This window comes from Drosophila elegans, unplaced genomic scaffold (assembly GCF_018152505.1).
Source record: "Drosophila elegans isolate 14027-0461.03 unplaced genomic scaffold, ASM1815250v1 contig_208, whole genome shotgun sequence".
Taxonomy (NCBI): Eukaryota; Metazoa; Arthropoda; class Insecta; order Diptera; family Drosophilidae; genus Drosophila; species Drosophila elegans.
This window is the reverse complement of record NW_024545578.1, coordinates 20,336,246-20,355,991: the sequence shown is the minus strand read 5'-3', so window position 1 is coordinate 20,355,991 and position 19,746 is coordinate 20,336,246. Positions and strand designations below refer to the sequence as shown.

General features: G+C 38.4%; 2 protein-coding genes across 4 annotated transcripts in view; one reads left to right on the top strand and one right to left on the bottom strand.

Annotated features, from left to right (window-relative positions):
* The window catches only part of LOC108142513 (putative dipeptidase NECHADRAFT_87110), a 102,583-nt gene extending 88,483 nt beyond the window's left edge, over positions 1-14,100 (top strand). For 2 of the 3 annotated variants that reach the window (XM_041707926.1, XM_017266430.2), the window contains 2 exons: positions 8,372-9,000; positions 11,755-14,100. In XM_041707926.1, the coding sequence (XP_041563860.1) occupies positions 8,372-9,000; positions 11,755-12,652 (1,527 nt within the window). In that variant the 3' untranslated portion in view covers positions 12,653-14,100. The remainder of the gene's footprint in view (positions 1-8,371; positions 9,001-11,754) is intronic. The other variant, XM_017266431.2, reaches the window with a different exon arrangement.
* Positions 14,101-16,334: 2,234 nt separating this feature from the next.
* LOC108142291 (kelch-like protein 40) lies at positions 16,335-18,366 on the bottom strand. Its single transcript, XM_017266040.2, has 4 exons — positions 18,298-18,366; positions 17,917-17,958; positions 17,409-17,844; positions 16,335-17,088 (listed from the first exon to the last, which is right to left on the bottom strand). The coding sequence occupies exons 2-4, from the start codon at positions 17,925-17,927 to the stop codon at positions 16,555-16,557; spliced, it is 981 nt and encodes a 326-aa protein (XP_017121529.1). The 5' UTR covers positions 17,928-17,958; positions 18,298-18,366; the 3' UTR covers positions 16,335-16,554.
* Between the last annotated feature and the right edge of the window lie 1,380 nt (positions 18,367-19,746).

The following is a 19,746-nucleotide window of genomic DNA, read 5'->3' as shown; positions in this document are numbered from 1 at the left end:
ATTGGGGCTTAAACTGTGGATAAACAAAACTTTTAACTGGAAACAATTTTAATTGAAATCAAAATGGCCTTATATTTAAGTGAGGATACCAAATGACAGCTGAAATATATGTAAATATATTCTACGTTTATCATACATGTATAGATTAGTGCACTTGCAGTGGTTTATTTAGTTAGGCGAGGACATGCTGAAATATGCAAATTGCCTGTGTCAGATGTTAGATTTGAGTTTGAGGTGTGGAGTCAAAAAGTTGTGTAAACTGAAGTGAATACAACGCACCAGAATCAGATGAATGTTTAATTATTTGCGGTTACATTGATTTAGTTGGAAAAAGGGCATTTTTACAACTCCTGATATGTGGTAGAAAGTTCACAAAATCGTTGGTTGCTTTACAAAAAAAAGGGTTAGAATATATTAAGGCCTTGAAATTGAGCTTTAAAAGTTTCAAAGTTTTACGTAAATATATGTATTCAAAGTCTCAACTGTTCAATTGTACTTTGCAATAGTATAGTTTGGCTGTCGAAATTGGACAGATAAAGCAAAACTACGGAGGAGACCAAACATGATAAATACCAACCATTTTATTTACACGTACGTGGGCAGCACATCCTGTGACCAAATCGAACAGACGATTATTTGCATGTAACTCAATTTGTTTGGACTGCGGACTAGGGCGAATCAAATCCAGGACATGATTCCTATCCGACTGCCAAAGCCACCAACAATAAACTGGCAAACTTAAGCTCAAGAACCCAAAAAAAAAAGAAAAAGGGGGAGAATCCTTAGGGCGAAAGGTCTGGGACTGGGGCAATTGTCCTTCGGAACCATTACTCACTGGGAACGCTGTCATCTTTGGTCGCCGGCGCCATTTGTTCACATTTGAATAATAAATTAAATGTTGCAAATGTCGTTCTGTTGCAGTTGCAGATTCAGTTTTCAGTTTCAGTTGCCTTTCACCAGCCCGGGCATTTGTCCAGCCCGAGCTCCTGCTCCTTGGCGCTGAGGTTCTTTATGCGTTCCGCCAAAGCCATAAAAATCGCCATTATTCTCCAGCTCCCCCACAAGCCTCATACCTCTTGTCTTCATTTCGCGCATTGTTGCCTTGTCCACTTTCAGGACCCACTGAAACACAGAAAAAAATATTATTAATCGCCTAGTCTTTTTTCCCAAACATTTTCGATTTTTCATTTCATTGTGTTTGTGGCATTTTAAAACATATTGTTCATGTCAAAAAGTTAGGTTTCAGATTTATAGCAGATTTCAAGCTTTTATTTATAAAAAAAACTTTTTTTAAATGTGTGTCCATATAAATGTATGGTACCTTAATGGTTTTTGCTTTGGATCGCACTACCGAGTTATAAAATAATGGCTTGAACAACTTTTGAAGTTTGTAAAAAAAAAGCACAAAGTTGAAATTATTTCCGTTCTTACACAGCTTTTCTGAAAACTAGTTATTTAATGGAAAAAATTAATGTATCTCAAGAAATTTATTGACAGTTTATTTCATTAACTTTAGTTAGCGGCTACCATCCAGAATATTGGTTTGATTTCTAGTTCTTTATTTACCCAGTTGAAAACAAAAAGCGATAATAAAAATTTAAAATAATTGGCTTGTCACTCTCTGCTCTTCCCAAACAAATTTGGAAACATACGTATTTTCTGACCGCCTAGAGCAGTGTTGCTGGTAAATTTGTCTTATTGTACTATAAATAAATTAATACGACAATATGCCTCTTAAATTTCTTCCATTTTTCTGTGTGCTTTATTCGTGCCCTATCCGTGTCGGTTGCTTCGCTTCGATGCTCTCCATCATTGAGTTTGCCAATAGTTTGCCAAGTCCCTAACACTCCGCCCCTTTTCCAATGACACCGCCCAAAAACGTCGAGTCCGCACTTTCGGTTGTAGTCAAACATTTTTAACTCCGCTTCCTGTGTTTCGTGTGCAAATAGTTGTTGGCCAAAGGCTGCCATTCATTCGAGAAGTTTTTTTTTCAGAGCCTGTTCCACCGCAGCTCGAAGTGAGTTTTGATTGATGGACGTAGTGACTGCGTGTCAAGTTCGGCAAAACCAGACACTCCAACTCCATTGTCCTGCACTCCGGCTTTCTGTTCCTGTTCGCGGCTGTTGAGGGCTGTCAGGACCCAGGAATGCGGTGTGGAATTGATGAAACACTCTGTTATGAGTCTGCACGTGACTCATGGGAATAATATTGCAGGATAACCAATCTACTGGTTTTATGAAATACACAAAGAAAAACTTTTTAAGGTTCACTTGGATCATATCTAAAAACAAAGATATATATAAAAATAGGGAGAAACAACATTTGCTTAATTTTTTCCAAATAGAATAATATTAATTACTCACTACATAGATTATAAAATTATTGTTCTTCAATGTACTTCAATATAACATCTTAAATCAAGCATCCAAGCAATCCGAATATTATTAGATTTCCTTCAGGACACATACATATGTATCCGATAAGCCATTAATTTAGCCACAAGTCATTATAATTAGGAAAGTGCTCAGCCGCTTAACGCAATCAGGAGACAAATTACATTTAAGGCCAAATCCATTGAGACATACAGTATATAATAAATTCCTGTGCCGGGCAGGGCCAATCAACTTTAAATTGTTTAATGAACACTTAGAACGTTTCGATTCCGTTGGCACAAAACAAACACAAGACGAGAGGAGTGGAGTGAAGGGTGGAGGGTGGCAAGTGGCAAATGGACAGAGGGTGCGGACATTCGTCGGTCATCGCCCACATAAGTCGCAATGGGACGGCAAAATAAACAAACAAAATGCGATGCTCTAACACAGCTATTGTGGATAACGCCAACGGCCAACAGTCTGCTGTCCTTCGGACCAATCTCCTGGGCCTACACGGCAAAAAAAAAAATAGCATAATATTGCTCATAAGCTTAATATTAGATTTAAAAAGAAAACTTATTTATGACATTATTTATACGCCAAGTGCTTTTTTAGATACAATGGGTAATTTTTCATTAATTAATACATTTCTGGGTAAAATCGTTATTTGCTTACTATTATTTTGGGCTTTAAGAAAAATGTATTATGTTGTAAAAATGTAAATTTAAATATGTTATTACCTCCGTATTACTTATTTATTTTTAAATTTTAAATTATTTTTCAGACATTATTAAAATGGTTTACTTTTTTATTTAGTTTTATTGAAAACAACTACCTGACAACTTTTATTAATGCTTAAAAGAATTGATTCTTTTTTACTCTAATTATCATATTTTTTTTTATAAAGATTTGTTTTATTTAAGTTTTTCCTTGTGCATTTTTGGATTGTGTTTGGGTTTGGTCTGGGTTTTGGGTTTTTGGTTTTGCCTTCCACCATTGCAGCATTTGAATGTGGCTGTTGCCGAAGCAACCTCAGTTCGGAAGGCAGAAATTACGTGGCAGCCACAAGGCAATTTGTGGGCTGGAGGAACGAGGGGCGAGGGGCGAGGGGTCGAGGGGTCGAGATGGGCAGAGACTGATGTCCATCAGCGTGAAATGGCCAAATGACATTTGAAAAACTAAAAACAGCAGCAGGAACAGCAGCTGCCAACGACCGCACTCGACAACTAAGGGCTGTTGACATGCCTGCTGCGCACTCTCCGGGGTCCTTTAGATCCGGATTCGTACCCGGACCCGGACCCGGACTCGAACTCGGGCCCGGACTACTCCATCGCATCCGCCGTACAATGGGGGCGAATTGATAAAGTTGACCGCAAATTCTTTGTACATTGCTTTCTCTTTACGGTCGAATCAATCATAATCATTCGATAAATTGATATGGTGAAGTTTATTGCATTGTCTGCGAAAGTTATTATGCTCCACGAAAGTTGTCTTATGCCAGATGCACGAAATCAGCAAACATCTTAGCATGATGGAAACAACTGAATCGAATAACCATAAAGATGAATTAACTTTTTGTAACTGCCAGTTCATCTTATAGTAGTTAAATTAATTGTTCAGCACAATCAATTTGTAAAACAATTTTTGACTTATTATATTTTATAGAAATGATAGAACTAGATTTTCAAATTATTAGGAGCTATTTAAGACCACTCACTTATTAGCTACATTTTCTATTGAGAAACGGGCAAAACATGTTGAGTTTTTCTATAAGAAGACTAAGATCTCCGAGTCGACTAACAATTTTCCCAATTTAAGTTTTCTTCTAAAATCCCATATACACAAGCACCATTTGCTAAGCACATTGTTAATTTGAAAAATACCCGTATTAACATGTTAACCCGTTTAAAAGACAAACGATTTTCGCAAAATCAAAGCTAACCGAAGGAAAGAGATTAGTTTTACACTTCCAATTTACCTTTTTTTTCTATAACTCGAGTATGTGAGAATATTTTGGCACTAGCTAACATCTCCATACCTCTCTCCTCTGAAATTCTGGTGGAATTATTTATGGAATGGATTTGCTTTGCTTTGTTTCCCACGAGTGCCGCGTATAAAATGATATATGTCCGTGGCGGGGATGAGATACAGCATGACAAATACTTTTCAGCATACAGCAAAGAGCATTTCCTGTCCACCGCCCATTGCGAGACCCTTTGGCTGTTGCACATGCGGCACAGATTTTAGTTGTTTTTAGTCTCGGACTAAATTCTCGTAGCCAGGGTGTTGCTGGCAAAAAAAAAACACATAAAATATATGTAGAGGTTCTACTAAAAACTGCAGCTGCAAAAGGGAAAATAATGGCGGAAACTATAAAGCATTCCGTAACAGTTTTTTCTTGCTCCCGTTTCTATTTTTTCCCGTTGCCGTTTTCATTGTTATTGTCCTTGTTGACGTTGGTCCTGTTGCCGCCTCCTTTCGCCTTTTGTGTGAGCTGAATGACTCTGATGTTGCTGTTGCTGTTGCTGCTGATGTTGCTTCTAGTGCTGATGTTGCCGCTGTTGCTGCTGCTGACGTGCTGCAGGTTGTTGCTGTTGCTGAGGGGAAAACGGAGTTGCTGTTGCCATTGTTGTTGCCGCATCGTCTGCTCACTTTTATTTAAAACTCAATTGGACGAATTTCTGCCCCGCGTCGGAGATCAGGCAACAGGCAACAACAATGAAGCCAATTTGTACTCCGTCCGCCTGACGCACAAACGCCATCATCATCCGTTTCTATCGCACTCAGTTTAAAGGTAAAACTCATCTTTATGTGGGTGAAAATAGAGTGCTAAGTGAGCTTTGTTAGATCTTCTTAAAGAAATATATAATAATTCTTTACTGTATACCAAACTCTTGTCGATTATTAAAGACTTCAGCATAAAATTTAATGGATGGAGTGCATTATTTGCCGATTGCATACAGATTATTAAAGCATCTTAATCAATGGTAGCACATACGCTTATATATAAAATGTTAAACCCGATAAAGTGGCTATTTCGATTTACAAGCTGACTGCAGTTTAAACAATTTATGAAAAATTTTAATTCTAATAAAATTCACTTACCGTCATGTATTTCTGACCAAAAATCTGTGTACTGGAATTTATTTACTTTATCCTTATTTACTTAGTTTTTATTTTGGTTCAGTAGACTTCTTAAGAAATAACGATTATTACTTTTTTCTAGTATATAATCTTAAAAATAGTTTTGCAATTTTGGCTACTTCGATGAACTTAATTTTTCTGGCACTTGGCGTTTGATTGGTTTTAAAGTGCGAAACGACTGTTAGTTAGAAGGTAATTAGCTGCCCCATCAACGGCGAACTTGTTCCCGCCATAAATGCAGTTGTTTTTGTTGCTCCTGGTGGCAAGTCAACGGAGGGCATGACCCGGTCCAAACTAATTATAAACTTGGCGAAACTAAAGCAAACCTGTGGGCCTGCTCCTGCGGCTGCTGGTGCTCATGGTCATGCATTTTTCGGTCGGCTGCAGAGCCTGCCAAAATGCGAGCAAAGTCTGGGGAAATGTGGCCAAATCTGGGGCCCGGATTACAGCTTTAGCTCCCGCATTGCCGCCGACGATGACGATGATGCGACCTCCGTTGGCAAACAAACTTTCAGCGTCACACCAAGCTGTCCCGGAAAAATCCCGCCTTGTCCTTCGAAAAACCGGAAAAGCGCAGTGCACTGAAGAATGAAGCGCCTTTTAAGCAACGAACGGTGGCAACAAAACTTTTAGCGTGCAGTTTTTTTCAAACACGAAAATCTAGGGAAAAAATTATGCTACTTTGTAGAAAATGCAATGCGAGGGTGCCAGCGATAGCGGAAGCACGTAAAATATTTGCATTTTTATTAAAAATTGAATAAATTGAGATGAATATTTCTTTCGCTGCCAAAAGTTCTCCCCTCAGTCATCTGGTTATCGTTTTATTACTTTCGCGGAGCAGCGCAAAAGTTTGCAGCTTTTTATGAAAGTTAATTTCGCTGTTGCCTGCTTCATGATGTTTGAAATTCATAATTACACGAATAGTTGAAAATGTAGCGGGCTATCAATGCCCTCTTTGTCCTTTACTGGGCATATTTAATTTAATTAACATTTTTTCTTCCATTAAAGCCCAAAAAAAAATATAGCTGTATTTTTCATTACGCTCGTTGCTCATACGCCGTGTGGTGCCGATTTTTCGGCTAATTAGCCATCGTCTGGGTGCTCTAAAAAAAACACTTTGAAAACTCTGTGAGTCACTGTCTCTCACAAAAGGCTGCCCACTGAATAGCTTTTCTTTTGGCCAAAAATGTAGCATTGCTTTAATGAAAGAATTTTATATTATTTAAAATGCTATCAACTAGAAATAAAATTACTTCATTAAAATGTATCTTGGTTATTGTGCAAAGTAAAGTTGAAAACAAATAAAAATACAAATTTATTATACACATTTATAACGAGCTTGTTTAGTGTTTGGTGTTAAATTATGTATTATTAATTCACGTGACATGTGACGCGTTTTGTTGAAAATTACCTGCTCAAAGCCTAAATATTTAACTAGTTTTCCAACTCAATTTGAAATGCATTGAAAAAAAGCTTTTAAATGTAATCGATTGACTAATCCCAGGCTTAAGTAAAAATCGAAAATTAGTATTTATTTATTTTTTTTTTTTTTGCTTTAACTGAGCAAAAATGTATTAACTTTTACGTCCGACAGAATCTTTTTGTCATGCATAAATTCCATTTATTTAACAACCCATCCAAGTGAGTAGTTGGCTCTTTCTCTGGGCAATGTTTCAAGTTTGTTTTCAATTTCATTTTATGCTCTAAAATGTCTACATCTTGGAATTCCCAGGGTTGTGCTGAACATTGTGCGCACTTAGATTTGATTTGCACAGTTTGGCATAATTCCTCAGGCAGTCGCAATATAAACAAATCATTGCCTGCCCTCGACAAACTTTATGTCACAACTTTCACACGACAAAGTTTCGCTTTTGTCCTTACTATGTACGTATGCGAGGGTGTATGCCACGCCCCCATCCGTCCCACGAGGGAACGAGTAGGATCGGAGGAGAAGTTAGCTCTTCGGACCTGGGGACACATGTGGCCCAAGTCCATGAATTATGACTGAGGCTTAATTATGTCGGGCCAAGATTAGCCCGACGGCCATGATTCCGTCACTGGGATTGGGCAAAAGGTACGGCAAATAGGGTGGATGGAACCTGGTGGCCGGGCCATTATATTGATTCTGATATGGTTATTCGGTTCATTAAAAAGTTTCCCTGCGCCTCGTGTTGATGTTTCATGCAAGTTATGAATATAGCCGTGCTCTGGAAGTTTGCTTCTTCTGCTGCAGTTTTAATTAGGGCACAAAATCAACGAAGAAACTTTGACGCACTTTTAATGAAGCAACTTTTCGACGAACGGTTGTATCACCCAGCAGTCAACGCCTCACCACCCCTTCCAAAGTTAACCATTGTGTTGGCCGGGTTTGAGAGCCGGCTTGCTACCATACCAAGACGACAAAGAAAACGCGAACAGAACCGCCATGTATAACATTAAAATTGTAGGTCGAAAGTAGTAAAGTAAAAAATAGTAAAGTAAAGTAGTAAAAATAGGAAAACATTATAGCTGAGGGTACCTTTAAAAATTTCAAAAAGTATGCCTAAAAAAAATGTAGTCTTTAAGTATATGGTTGCATACTTTTATATATTTATCTAATTTCAAAACCATAGTGATTTTTGGAACTGGGGATGTTATAAATGGCTTAAAACTCATAACAAAAATAAGACTTTAAGGCTTTAATAAAATTTGAATAATTACCACCAGTTTTAAAAAAATATATTTAATGCCATCTTCAAAATGTGGTTAAATGTTTTATAAAAACAACTCTGTAGATAACAAATATTTTTTCCATAGGATAGGGATAACAGTGTATAATAATATTAATACGTTTTTTAAACACTTTCCCATTCCAGACGACTGGGTTCGGGGGATTGCCTGATGTCACCGAGCACTCGAACATCCGCCGCACACTGTCCCGCCAGAACTCGATCTCGAACAGCGATTCCGGCGGCGAGATAGCCAGCATCCAGAAGTCCAAGGTAAACTTTGGCAATCCTTTGGCCGGGGGCGTGGTTGTGGGCGGCGACATAGTGGGTCTGGACGCCAAATCGCCCACTTCGCTCAGTTCGGCGGCGGGAGCCGGTGCCTCCGGGAAGGCGAAGGGAAAGGCCGCAAGAAAAGCGAACGCCGGAGCGGATGGCGGGCAAAAGGGGCGGAGAGGCTCCTGGCTGGTGGCCCTCACCCTGGTCAGCGCCATCTGCCTGCTGGCCATCGCCGCCACCCTGGCCTACCAACACTTCCTCATGGCGCCCAGCCGCAATTCGCACGCCCAAAGACTGAGAATCGTCCGCCGCATCCTGCGCGAGGTGCCGCTGGTCGACGGGCACAACAACTATGCCTGGAATGTGCGCAAGTACGCCCACAGCAGCCTGGAGCTCCACCTCAGCCACGACGTCGACCACAAGTCGCTGTGGGCGCGGCCGGCGTGGGCGCAAACGGACATGGAGCGACTGAAGCAGGGACTGGTCAGCGTTCAAGTGTGGTTAGTCCTTGGAAGATCCTACAATTTTAATCTTTTTTAAATTTCAATCACATTTTTATATTATTTCTGTTTTTAACCTAACCAGTAGAGAAAATTTTCCGACCCCATTATGTATGGGGTACTTAGCACATACATATGTATTAAGTCTTTAGCAGCAGTCCAACCTATTTCCTTGTACTTTTTGGAATACTGGTCATTTATTTTGAAAATAGTTCGATTTTAGTTAGTTTTCATAATACATTTTCCATACAAAAGAAAGGATATCTGGTTTAACTTTTTGTCAGAAGGCCGCATAAACTACAGAACAAAAGTCTATAGTATCTTTTCAAAAATAAGGCAGAGTTTTTACTTGAATGCTTAATTTTTTTATATTTGTTTTCAACATTTCCGTTTAAAAACTCTTAAAAAGCTTTAGTTTTGATTTTAAGAATTTAAATTATATGTAAAGCCTATTTGTTTTGCAATCGTTGCCATGATTTAAATCCAATTGAGCATATTTTGATGCTTAACTGGAATTACAATGTTCAATGGGGCGAATACGCAATGAAAATTCCCCCACCAGCGGCCAGGCCAAGTCATGAAAATTGAAAAGTCACATAAAACTGCAATCAGGCCGATGCGACATCTACCCGGGTCAGAGATTTGACCCATCTACCATGCATTCGAGTGCTGGCCAAAACAAGGCAACAAACATACAACAGCTGCCACGCCCACCAAAGAGGCATCCAAACATACGCCCACTCCTGAACTGCGCCGTTTCCCCCCCGCGCGGCAATAAAAAGCTGCCAACAATTTGACTGCAAAATAAAATTTGGCAACCGTCTGGAAGCCCCAGAGCTAGCAGCCAACCTGTCTGCTGTTGGTCCTTCTCAGCCTTTCCCTACACAATGCCGACACTCAGAGAAAATAATGTGCAAATCGTATAAATTATGTTTTTATTTTGTAAGAGATGCTTCAGATGCTTGAATTACCAAAACTGTTTTATTTGGTCAAAACTAAACTTAGAATATATAATTAGATTGCTTATTTCTATGTTTACTTGTTTAGACCTCTTTGGTCCGATTTCCCAAATTCATGTTAAGGTTCTAGTTTGTGTACTGCAAAGAAAGTTAACCTACAGTCAAATTGTTCAACAGCACTTATTCCCTTACTCAATGTGGTGATAATTTAACGAACGACAAATCTTCACAGAGTTTGTTGACAAATCTATTCTTTATTGTTATTTTTATTTTGATCAATTTAAACCAGAATATTTCCTCTAGCTAAGAGCTTTCAGTTAGAAAATCTTTAACATGATATTGATATAGTAAATGTTTCCAAAACAGCAATTGAACGCATTGTTAGACCTTAACATACATTGAGAAATAATAATAATTTATTTAAATGTGACATATAAAGTGACGTGTAATTGTTCTTTAATTATTATATGTTTGTTTAATTATTATGTTTTTGTTCGCAAGCTAGCCTACACCTTTGAGGTAGGCAACATATTTTGAAAAAAATCATTAAGTTGTTTTAGACCGTTTTACCATTTTCTGTGTAAGCTGAACACACCCACTCAACACCCTTTTTTTGAATTTGGTTCGAGAAAAATGGGAGGAGAACAATCTGACAGGCGGCAGACAGCGGCAGTTTGGGAAAAACGCTGATGGGCATTCGACTTGACTTCATTTTGGAAGGAAACTACTCCACCCACCACTCACCACCCACCGCCCATTGCTGTGACCGCCAGATGGCGCAAGTGTAACTTTTCGCCAATTTCGCATTTCAATTCGCTGGATGGCCTTGCCGAACTTCGTTTGGAGTTTGGGCCAAACCAGCAGGATCTCTGCTTTTTCCGCTCTCTGCGAAGTTTTCGATGCCCCCTGGCTCGGTTATTGCCATATCAAATGGCAACTATGGGGCAAAACGAAACGGCGCTGCTAACTAACCACTTTGGAAGTTTCAATTTGCATTTCCCAATTAAACGGCATTCGCGGTGTGCTTCAAATTGTAGTTGTCGCTGCTCCATGGACTAGAACTTTGTTAATGAGCTATAGTTAAATAGTTTAATATAAATAGTTTAGTATAAATTCAAAATTTGAAAAATTTACTCATTATTACGATTTTTGGAAAATAAAATCATTTTTAAAGCGGCATAAATTTTAATAATTTAAAGGCAAAACATATTTCTTATTATCAAAAAAAATTAATTGCTTATCAAATTTTTAAGTTGTTAGTAGCGTTTGTAATAGAATGCTTACCCAACACAGCACTAAACATATTGAAAGTATAAAACTTTAAAATACAAATTCAAAGAATCTAAAAATATCTTAATATGCTGTGCTGAGCCCTTTAGATATTTATTTACAAACAGTATACAATATGCAATACATGACTAAACGTATTAAAAAGTATAGGAAACATATAAAATTCAATTTTAAAATATAAATTTAAAAAAAGTGAATCAAAATACATATATCTTTCCTGATATTTTTAATTTACTAATAGGATGCAATATATATAGGGCACAAAATAATTTAATACCAAGGTATAGAAATGAAACTAAAAAGTATACTGGTTATATTAATTTGGATTAATATACTGAACTAAACGTTCAGTTTTTTTTTTCGGTGTATAAGAAACGCTTGTATACCAATTTTTAAGCGCTTAGGAAATATTGCAGAATATTTCAGAGAATTTAAAGTTTTGGCAACTTGTTTCTTTGTGCATTGGCATGGCCCTAACCCTTACACCTTCGTTGTCCTTTTGCAGGTCAGCATATGTGCCGTGCGAGGCGCAGGGCTTGGACGCGGTCCAGCTGGCGCTGGAGCAGATCGACATAGTGCGGCGCCTGTCGGACATGTATGCCCGGGAGACGGTGTTGGCCACCTCCTCGCAGGACATTGTGCAGGCGCACCGCCGGGGCCTGCTAGCCTCGCTGATTGGGGTGGAGGGGGGCCACACCATTGGGTCCTCCCTGGGGGTCCTTCGCTCCTTCTACTCCCTGGGGGCCCGCTATCTCAGCCTGACCCATCGCTGCGACGTGTCGTGGGCGGGATCGAGTGCCTCGTCGGCGGAGCAGGGACTCACGCCCTTCGGCAAGGCCATTGTGCGTGAGATGAACCGGTTGGGCATGATGATCGACCTGTCGCACAGCTCGGATGCCACCGCCAGGGATGTGCTCCAGGTGACCCGGGCGCCGGTCATCTTCTCCCATTCCGCCGCCCGCCAGCTGTGCAACTCGACGCGGAACGTGCCGGACGACATCCTGCGCCTAGTGGCCGAGAACGGCGGCCTGATCATGCTGAGCTTCGATTCCGAGGACGTGGCCTGCGGACGACAGGCGCGCCTCCAGGACGTGATCGAGCACATTAAGTATGTGCGGGCCATTGCCGGCATCCAACACATTGGCCTGGGCGCCGGATACGATGGCATCGAACTGCCGCCCCTGGGACTCGAGGATGTGTCCAAATACCCGGAGCTGCTGGCCGCCCTGCTGGAGGATCACAACTGGAGCGAGGAGGATGTGGCCATGTTGGCGGGCAGGAATTTCCTGCGCATCATGGAGACGGTGGAGACGGTGCGGGACTACTGGAAGCGGGCGGCCATCCAGCCCATCGAGCAAACGGAGCCGCAGCCCAAGACGCAGTGCACCTACATGTCCTCGTGACCGCAGGCGCAGGCGGTGAGGCAGCGGCGGGATGAGCCGCCCACGGAGCGGGCCAATCGCACCACCGCATCGCTGGCGGGGGCGGACTTCTGGAACCGCAGTCCCGAATCGAAGGACTCCGTCTCCAACCACTCGAATCCTGCGGTCATCGCGGCCACGGCCACCAGTTTTACGGTCAGCGAACTGCTCCAATGAAATGCTTTGGATGGCAATTCAAAGTAAGGGATTTTTGGTTGGCTGGCGGTTCGGTTTGCAGGGATTTTGGGGATAGAGAGCGAGTAATAAATCAATGATCATTAATCAAAATATCGATCAAGTGCAGGGCAACAATTAAAGCTGAAGTATTTACAAATCCAAATGTCATTTAAATTACACAAATATTTTAATTTGTTTAATTTTGTCAAACAGACAAAATTATTATATATTTGTATTCTTTATTCCCAATAACTTTAGTTTATGTACTCCAATGTCTTCCTCGATGAAATGTTTTTTATAAAAAATAATAAAGTTAAAAGCAAAATTATATTATTTTCTTTACAAATGTTGGTTTTTTACCATCAATAAATAACTAAACATGTATATACATTCTTGTATTGTTTTGAGCAACTGTAGAGTAAGATGTATTTAGCTAAGAAGTTAGTCTGCCTGAACTTCTTGTCGCCATTACTCGCTCTCAGCTGAAAAGTAAACAACTGTCGTGTCGACCCTCGTGAATAATTAGTGTATACTCGTAAATTACTTCCAAAGGATGCATTGATAGGCGTATGAATAAATAATAATAATAATAAATGTACTAGTATTTAGACCATAATTGTTTGCAGCTATACTTATTGGTGTTGTGGCTATGCATTATTTATGCACAGTGCGGATACTTATTGATGTTGCTGTACCACAGGGCGTATACGCGACGCAGCTAACTCCCAACTGCGAACCGAACCGCAAACCGAAATATTTCTTGGCTTGTCTGTGACTGTATTATACATTAATATGTAGGGCACACTCATCAATGATTCACGCTAATTGTCGCAATTAAGCGCAATATATTTAATTACAAACATCACAAAGACACTCGAGTATAAAACATCAAAATTAATTAACTGCAACAGATTCCCCACAGTTGGCATTAACGTGAGGCTCAAAAGTCAAACAAAATGCACTACATAATCGGTCGTAAGCACAGTCTCCAGGCGAATGCAATTAAAAATAGATTTTCACCCTGGTTGCATGTGAATCCATCTTAATTTCTGTACTAGGTTAGTTAAAAAGAAAAAACAAAAATACAAAAAAAAAAACAAAACACGAATTGTTGTTCGTATATGCATAGCTACATATATACCACACAAAAAAAGAAATAAAAGTAAAATTCAAGCAAAAGCAATGCGTGTAATCGAATAGAGAGAAACGCATTTCCATAAAAATAAATCGAAAGTAAAAAAATCGTGCTGTGTGTTTTTCTTTCCTATTCTGGGGCTTATGTGTTTTTTCCATTCTGGGAACAGAATATATTAAAATAGATTTAACTGTGTATAGAAACTCAATATTACTTTTAAAGAGAATCTAAATTTGCCATTGAAAATTAAAGTTAAACATATGTATTTAAATAGCAGTATTTTCTGCTCCTATTTTCTTTAATTTCTTTAATTAATTTTTTATTTCATTGGCATCAAGTAAGCATTAAAACTATTTTGTAAGACTTGATACTAATAGTACATTAAAACTTAACTATTTTTAACAGTTTTGTCCTGTAATATTATTATAGTTTTGCAGACTCAACTACTTATTTTTATGCCTAATCAATCAATGGCATTGTATACTATAGTTTTAATATGTACAATGGAAAGTACCTATGTGCCGGAATGTGGACTTTAGCTTAGCTATTAGGAAAATCTGACATGCACACGCGAATTCCTATACCATCGCCGAGTCTGGGACCATAAAAAACGTTAAGTGGTCGTAAATCAAAATTGTGCAAGAACGGGAAAGTTCGCAAAGTTCTTCCTTTACTACTTTGCGACGACACCGAGTCCCTTCGCCTATTCGGTCTTATTGTCCTCTCCCCGGTATTTATTTCCAGATACTCTTGGGCGAACAGAAAGGAACTCCCAAAAGATCCGGAAATTGGCGGCGGGAGCAGTTGGAGCGGAGCATCACCATCCTCATCCTCATCCTCATCCTCGCTGTGGGCCAATCCAATTTCGGGCATTTGCAGTCCATTGAGTTTAGCTTAAATTTTAATGAAACTAAGCGGTTGCCTTCCATCCGAAAAAACCTATCCCAATCATTTTCGGGGGCCAGACAGCACCCCACATCTTCGTTTGTCGACTGCGACGCCATCAACTTTTAATATCAGCGTTTTTTCTCTTAATTTTTTTGTTGTTTACAAGTTTATGTTTTGATTGCTTTTGCTTGGCTTCGGACCCCCTCGCCGAGCATTCCGCTGGGCTTTGTTCAATTTTGTTGATTTTGCGACGACTTAATAGAGTTACTAATTATTGTGTACAGACAAGGGGACTGCTGGATAAAGCTTTCTAGCAATCTCACGAAAATCAGCGAAAATTGTCTAGTCTGGGGGAAATGTTTACAGATTCGTTGTAGGAGCTCAATACTCTTCACACTTTATTGTAAATTATTATTATTTGTTATTTTAACATAATATTTAAAAAATACTATCTTAAAAAAAAAATAAAAAACATTTTTAAAATCTTCAAAATCAAATTGTATGGTGAAAATAATGATTTATTAATTCTCAAGTTATTATTTTGAAAACTCTTTTTAAAATCTAACAATTTTTTTTGGACATATTGATAGTTTCACATAATTCAGATAGTTCGGACATTACTCTACAAATTATAAATATTTCAGAAACCATAGGTATCTTTATTTTTTGGGAACACAAAGGATCACCGATTTTTATACGGCCCAATTGAGCGTGAAGTTAAGAACTCGGAACTTGAGGACATCGTCATAACTTCGTTTACGGTTACACTGGCCATTAAAAGTAATTACCCAATTTCACGGACACCTCAACGTAAACAGACACGACAATCCACTAAAAGTTGGCGACCGTTAAAGGACACAATGAGCGTCCCCAGGCGAGAATTAAGAACTGGGGCGTTAACGAGACGAGCGGCATGGAATCGCATTCTCATTAACACGCCAGTCCGGTTTTAATTTCCTGTTTAATTTTTCTTTTCATTAAAAATGGCTGTCTGCATGGCCCGAAAAGCCGGTGCCAGCAGATTCTGCTACCAACTCCGACTTTTTGCCCCACAAGGCAAAAAGCCATAAACAATGCGCTCCGACAACTGCGACGAGTTGATGGACAAAATAATGCCTGATGACATTTATAATGAGCAAAATGTTGTTGCTTTTCGCCCATGTTGTAACGCTGTAGCTGTTGATAAGTGGAAATTCGCTTCATGTGGCCAAAATTTGCGCTTCATAGCATCATAAATCTGTGCACTCCACTTGCCCCACTGCCACTAACATCTTTTTTCTCCCCCAAAAGCTTTATTATTATTTAAAGACATTATTACAGAAGCTGGGATGGCAGTTTAAACACTGGCAACAATTGACTTTAAATTAAATTATTTTCTAAAGAAAAGAGGAGAAGGAACTATAGAAACCGACTATTTTATTTTGCTTTAGGTCTTATCGAAAAATAACTTTACTTCTTGAATAATACTGTTGCCAAATATGAAGGCTTAACTTTATTACGGAAATATGTTTAATATATTTAATGAAATTGTACACTGTCATTAGCATATTTAAGGAAAACATTTAAATGAAACTGATTCTGGAACGTAACTCTTAATTATCAAATGTTTTTCATACATTTTTGTGAAACCTTTTGCTCAGAAATGATTCAATACTGTCGCTTCGAAAGACATTTTGAAACTGGATTAACGTGTTAAGAATAGACTTTCGTATTTTTCTTTGTAGCTTAACAAAACAGACCTGCCAACTACTTCGTAAAAATCTTTCTTAGTCATATTATTGAACTTGACGTAGCTCAACAATGTTTTTATATATTTATGGCGAATGTTTTTCATCTTGCCATCATTTCGCTCATTTGGACGAAGACTACCCATTTGGCCAACAGCTCCCTTCTCATCGTTTCTTTTGCAAGTCGCCGTAGAAGTATCAGGCTTATCATCAGATTCTGAGGACTCTGCATAGCTGTCTTCGGATGAAGGATTTGCTTTTACCATATCACCAACGCCACTATCACCTCCTTCTTTAGAATCGTCATCCACATCCTCGACCGTCTCATCACTGATCAATCCATTGACGGTAACGTAACTCTCGATCATCTTGAACCTCTCTACCTCCGGCAAGTAGCCCTCTGACATAATGACGTACTTTTCGAAGACATCTGAAGTCAGGACCAAGACGTCGTAGCAGTTCATGGTTGTTCCAAAACGTCTTCTTAGGGGCTAAAAAATTACAATATGAAATTAGTAAATAGTAATTCAGGAGATTTCAATACTACAGCGAACGTAAAGCTGAAATTAGCTTAACTATATTGAAATCCATGTTTTTTTGTTTAAGATGTTGTAATGCTGAACTCATGGTATAGAACAAATTTCTCTGTAATGTTGAAATATACGTTTAATTTGTTGTAACTTTTTCAATATTGATCACAGGCAGAAAAATTGAATATTCTATTACATTTGTGTGCAACAGATATTCATAAATACTCATAAAATAAGTATTTTCGCAGATGATTTTGTACAATAAATCATACCTAACCCACCTGCACAGAAATATCGATGAGCCCACTATGGTCTAGGTTATGGGCATGCTGGAAGAGCTCGACAAGATCACCGATCACCATATTGGGCGCCCGTGCCTGGAGGATGGCCACACAGTCGGCGACGATCGATTTTACCAGCCAGATGGATCCGCAGCTGAGAAGCTCTATTATCATCGAGTTGGTACTCTCCTCCAGTTTCTTCTTGTTGTAGGTGTACACATATTGGAGGAACATGGCAAACGTTTCCGGCTTCACTTGGCTCAAATGGAATTTCCCCGATTTGGACTCCTTGAACTCACTCAAAAACATGCGCTCGAAGAAATCCGATGCACTGGCCAAAATTACCTTGTGGCACTCAAAAGATTCGTTCTGCACCAAAATATGGCAGTCGCAAAACTTTTTGTTCTCTATTAGATTGGCAAAAACAGGTTCAAGCCTGAAACATAAGATGGAATTCGTAAGAATTCTTAAAGTTTTGAGATTCTTACATGCACTTTTTCACTCTTACCATTTCTCCATTTTAAATTGATTTTAGGAAGTTCACTGAAAACTGCAAAAGTAAACTTAGATAATTAATACCTCAAGTTGAAAATTTATTTATTTATAAATATATACATTTATGTTTGCAAGTACATATGTACAGACATGGACAGATTATTAACACAAAGGATGCCACAGTTTTATGCGAACCTAGCACTTTTTGTGCGTCCATATCTGTACATATGTATGTACATATTTATGCATGTATGTATGTATGAATTCGAAGAATGATAAGCTTATTTTCGCCTTTAACAACTATCTTGCTTCCTCGATTTCAATGAAATTTATTTCAGGGTCCCTTTTTCGAATGGTCAAAGCAGCACCTGAATATTTAAATAGTATTCCATACCTTTTTTTATGCGATCTTGATCTCGACTTTCCGATTCACTGGAATATTCCCAACTAAAACCACGCGGAACTTTTAAGCTAGAGAAGAAAGCAACATCGACACTTGAATCGATTCATCGATATTTCTTGTTTTAAAGGTCGATATCTTTGAGAGTCGATTTACACGTTGGGTATTTTCCATGGTTAGGGTATTACAACCCTTTAGTATACTAGTATCGCAGAATGTTATATAAAGTTAAACAAAAATTTATTAATTAAATTAATAAACAGAAAGGAAAATAAATCATGTTTTTATATCAAAAAAATTTTAAAATAAATCAGTTATGGTATTATAATTATTTACGAGTAACCAAGAACAATTTTGGTTGGTTTCAATAAATAAATTAAACTAAAAATTTGAGTTTTCAAACAGCTGACAACCAAACTACTTCAAATATTAATTGACATACTTACTTTAAATGGTGAAAATTTGAATAGTTTGGGAAATACAGTCATTTTTAACCAATAAATCACTGATAAGTAAGCTATGGAAAATTTTTTTATTTTCAAATTTTCTATCTAAAAATTGAAGCGCTTCCACATTTTTAGTAAAAAAAATTCGATAGTTCTAGTTTTCATGGATTTTTTAAAGGATACTTAAATTTTAGATTTGGTGGTTGTTTTAAACTTGGAGTCTATATTAATTTACATATGTACATACATACATATAAAGCTGACCCGAATTTCAAGCCAAAGAGAAATCTGTGCCACCCCCGAATAGGTTTATGCTTGCGCATCAATATACAACCATAAATAGTTTGTTTATTTGGATGTCGGTCAGTATTAGCTTTCAACAGTGCGGAGTACTCCAGCCCTTTATTGAATGCTTATGCAGAAATTGCATTCATAGCATCTTTTCAAAACGCAGCTTTTTATTGTGAAAGATATATTTTTACTGGAATAAAAGATCTTTCTGCTTGACTTTTACGTAAGTTTATGTACCAGTTTTAGTATGTAATCCCATTTTCATGTAAATATTCAACATACTAAATACATTATTTTATGATAGAAAATTCAAAATATAACCCTATTGTTCTACAAACCATTTTTATCCATGCAATTTTAAATTTTAATGTATTTTCAAATTCTTTAAGTGGGCTCAAATATTCAAACAGATTCCACCCCGCAAGAGACATACATATGTGAAATCCGCAACGAGTGTTGGCTATTTGGTCAACTTAAATATAAATTATCCAAAATCTGTTTGCTTCAATAGACCACTTGGTGGTCCACACTGCCCACTCCATGGTATGTCAAAGACATCAATTCCTACTGTGTCCTGGGATATCCGATAGTAAATTTTGTGGTCCTGCCCCGGTCCTAGACAATTGACCAACTCCATTGTTGGACGGTCACTGCCCACCCAGCTGTAAGTAATTAGGAAATTTGCAAAATGTTCCATTTGCCGGAC

Excerpts from the sequence above, each read along its gene's own strand:
- LOC108142291 (XM_017266040.2), bottom strand. Across the intron at positions 17,089-17,408 it reads TCATCGATATTTCTGTGCAG|CCCCTAAGAAGACGTTTTGG; the intron begins GTGGGTTAGGTA and ends GTAATTTTTTAG.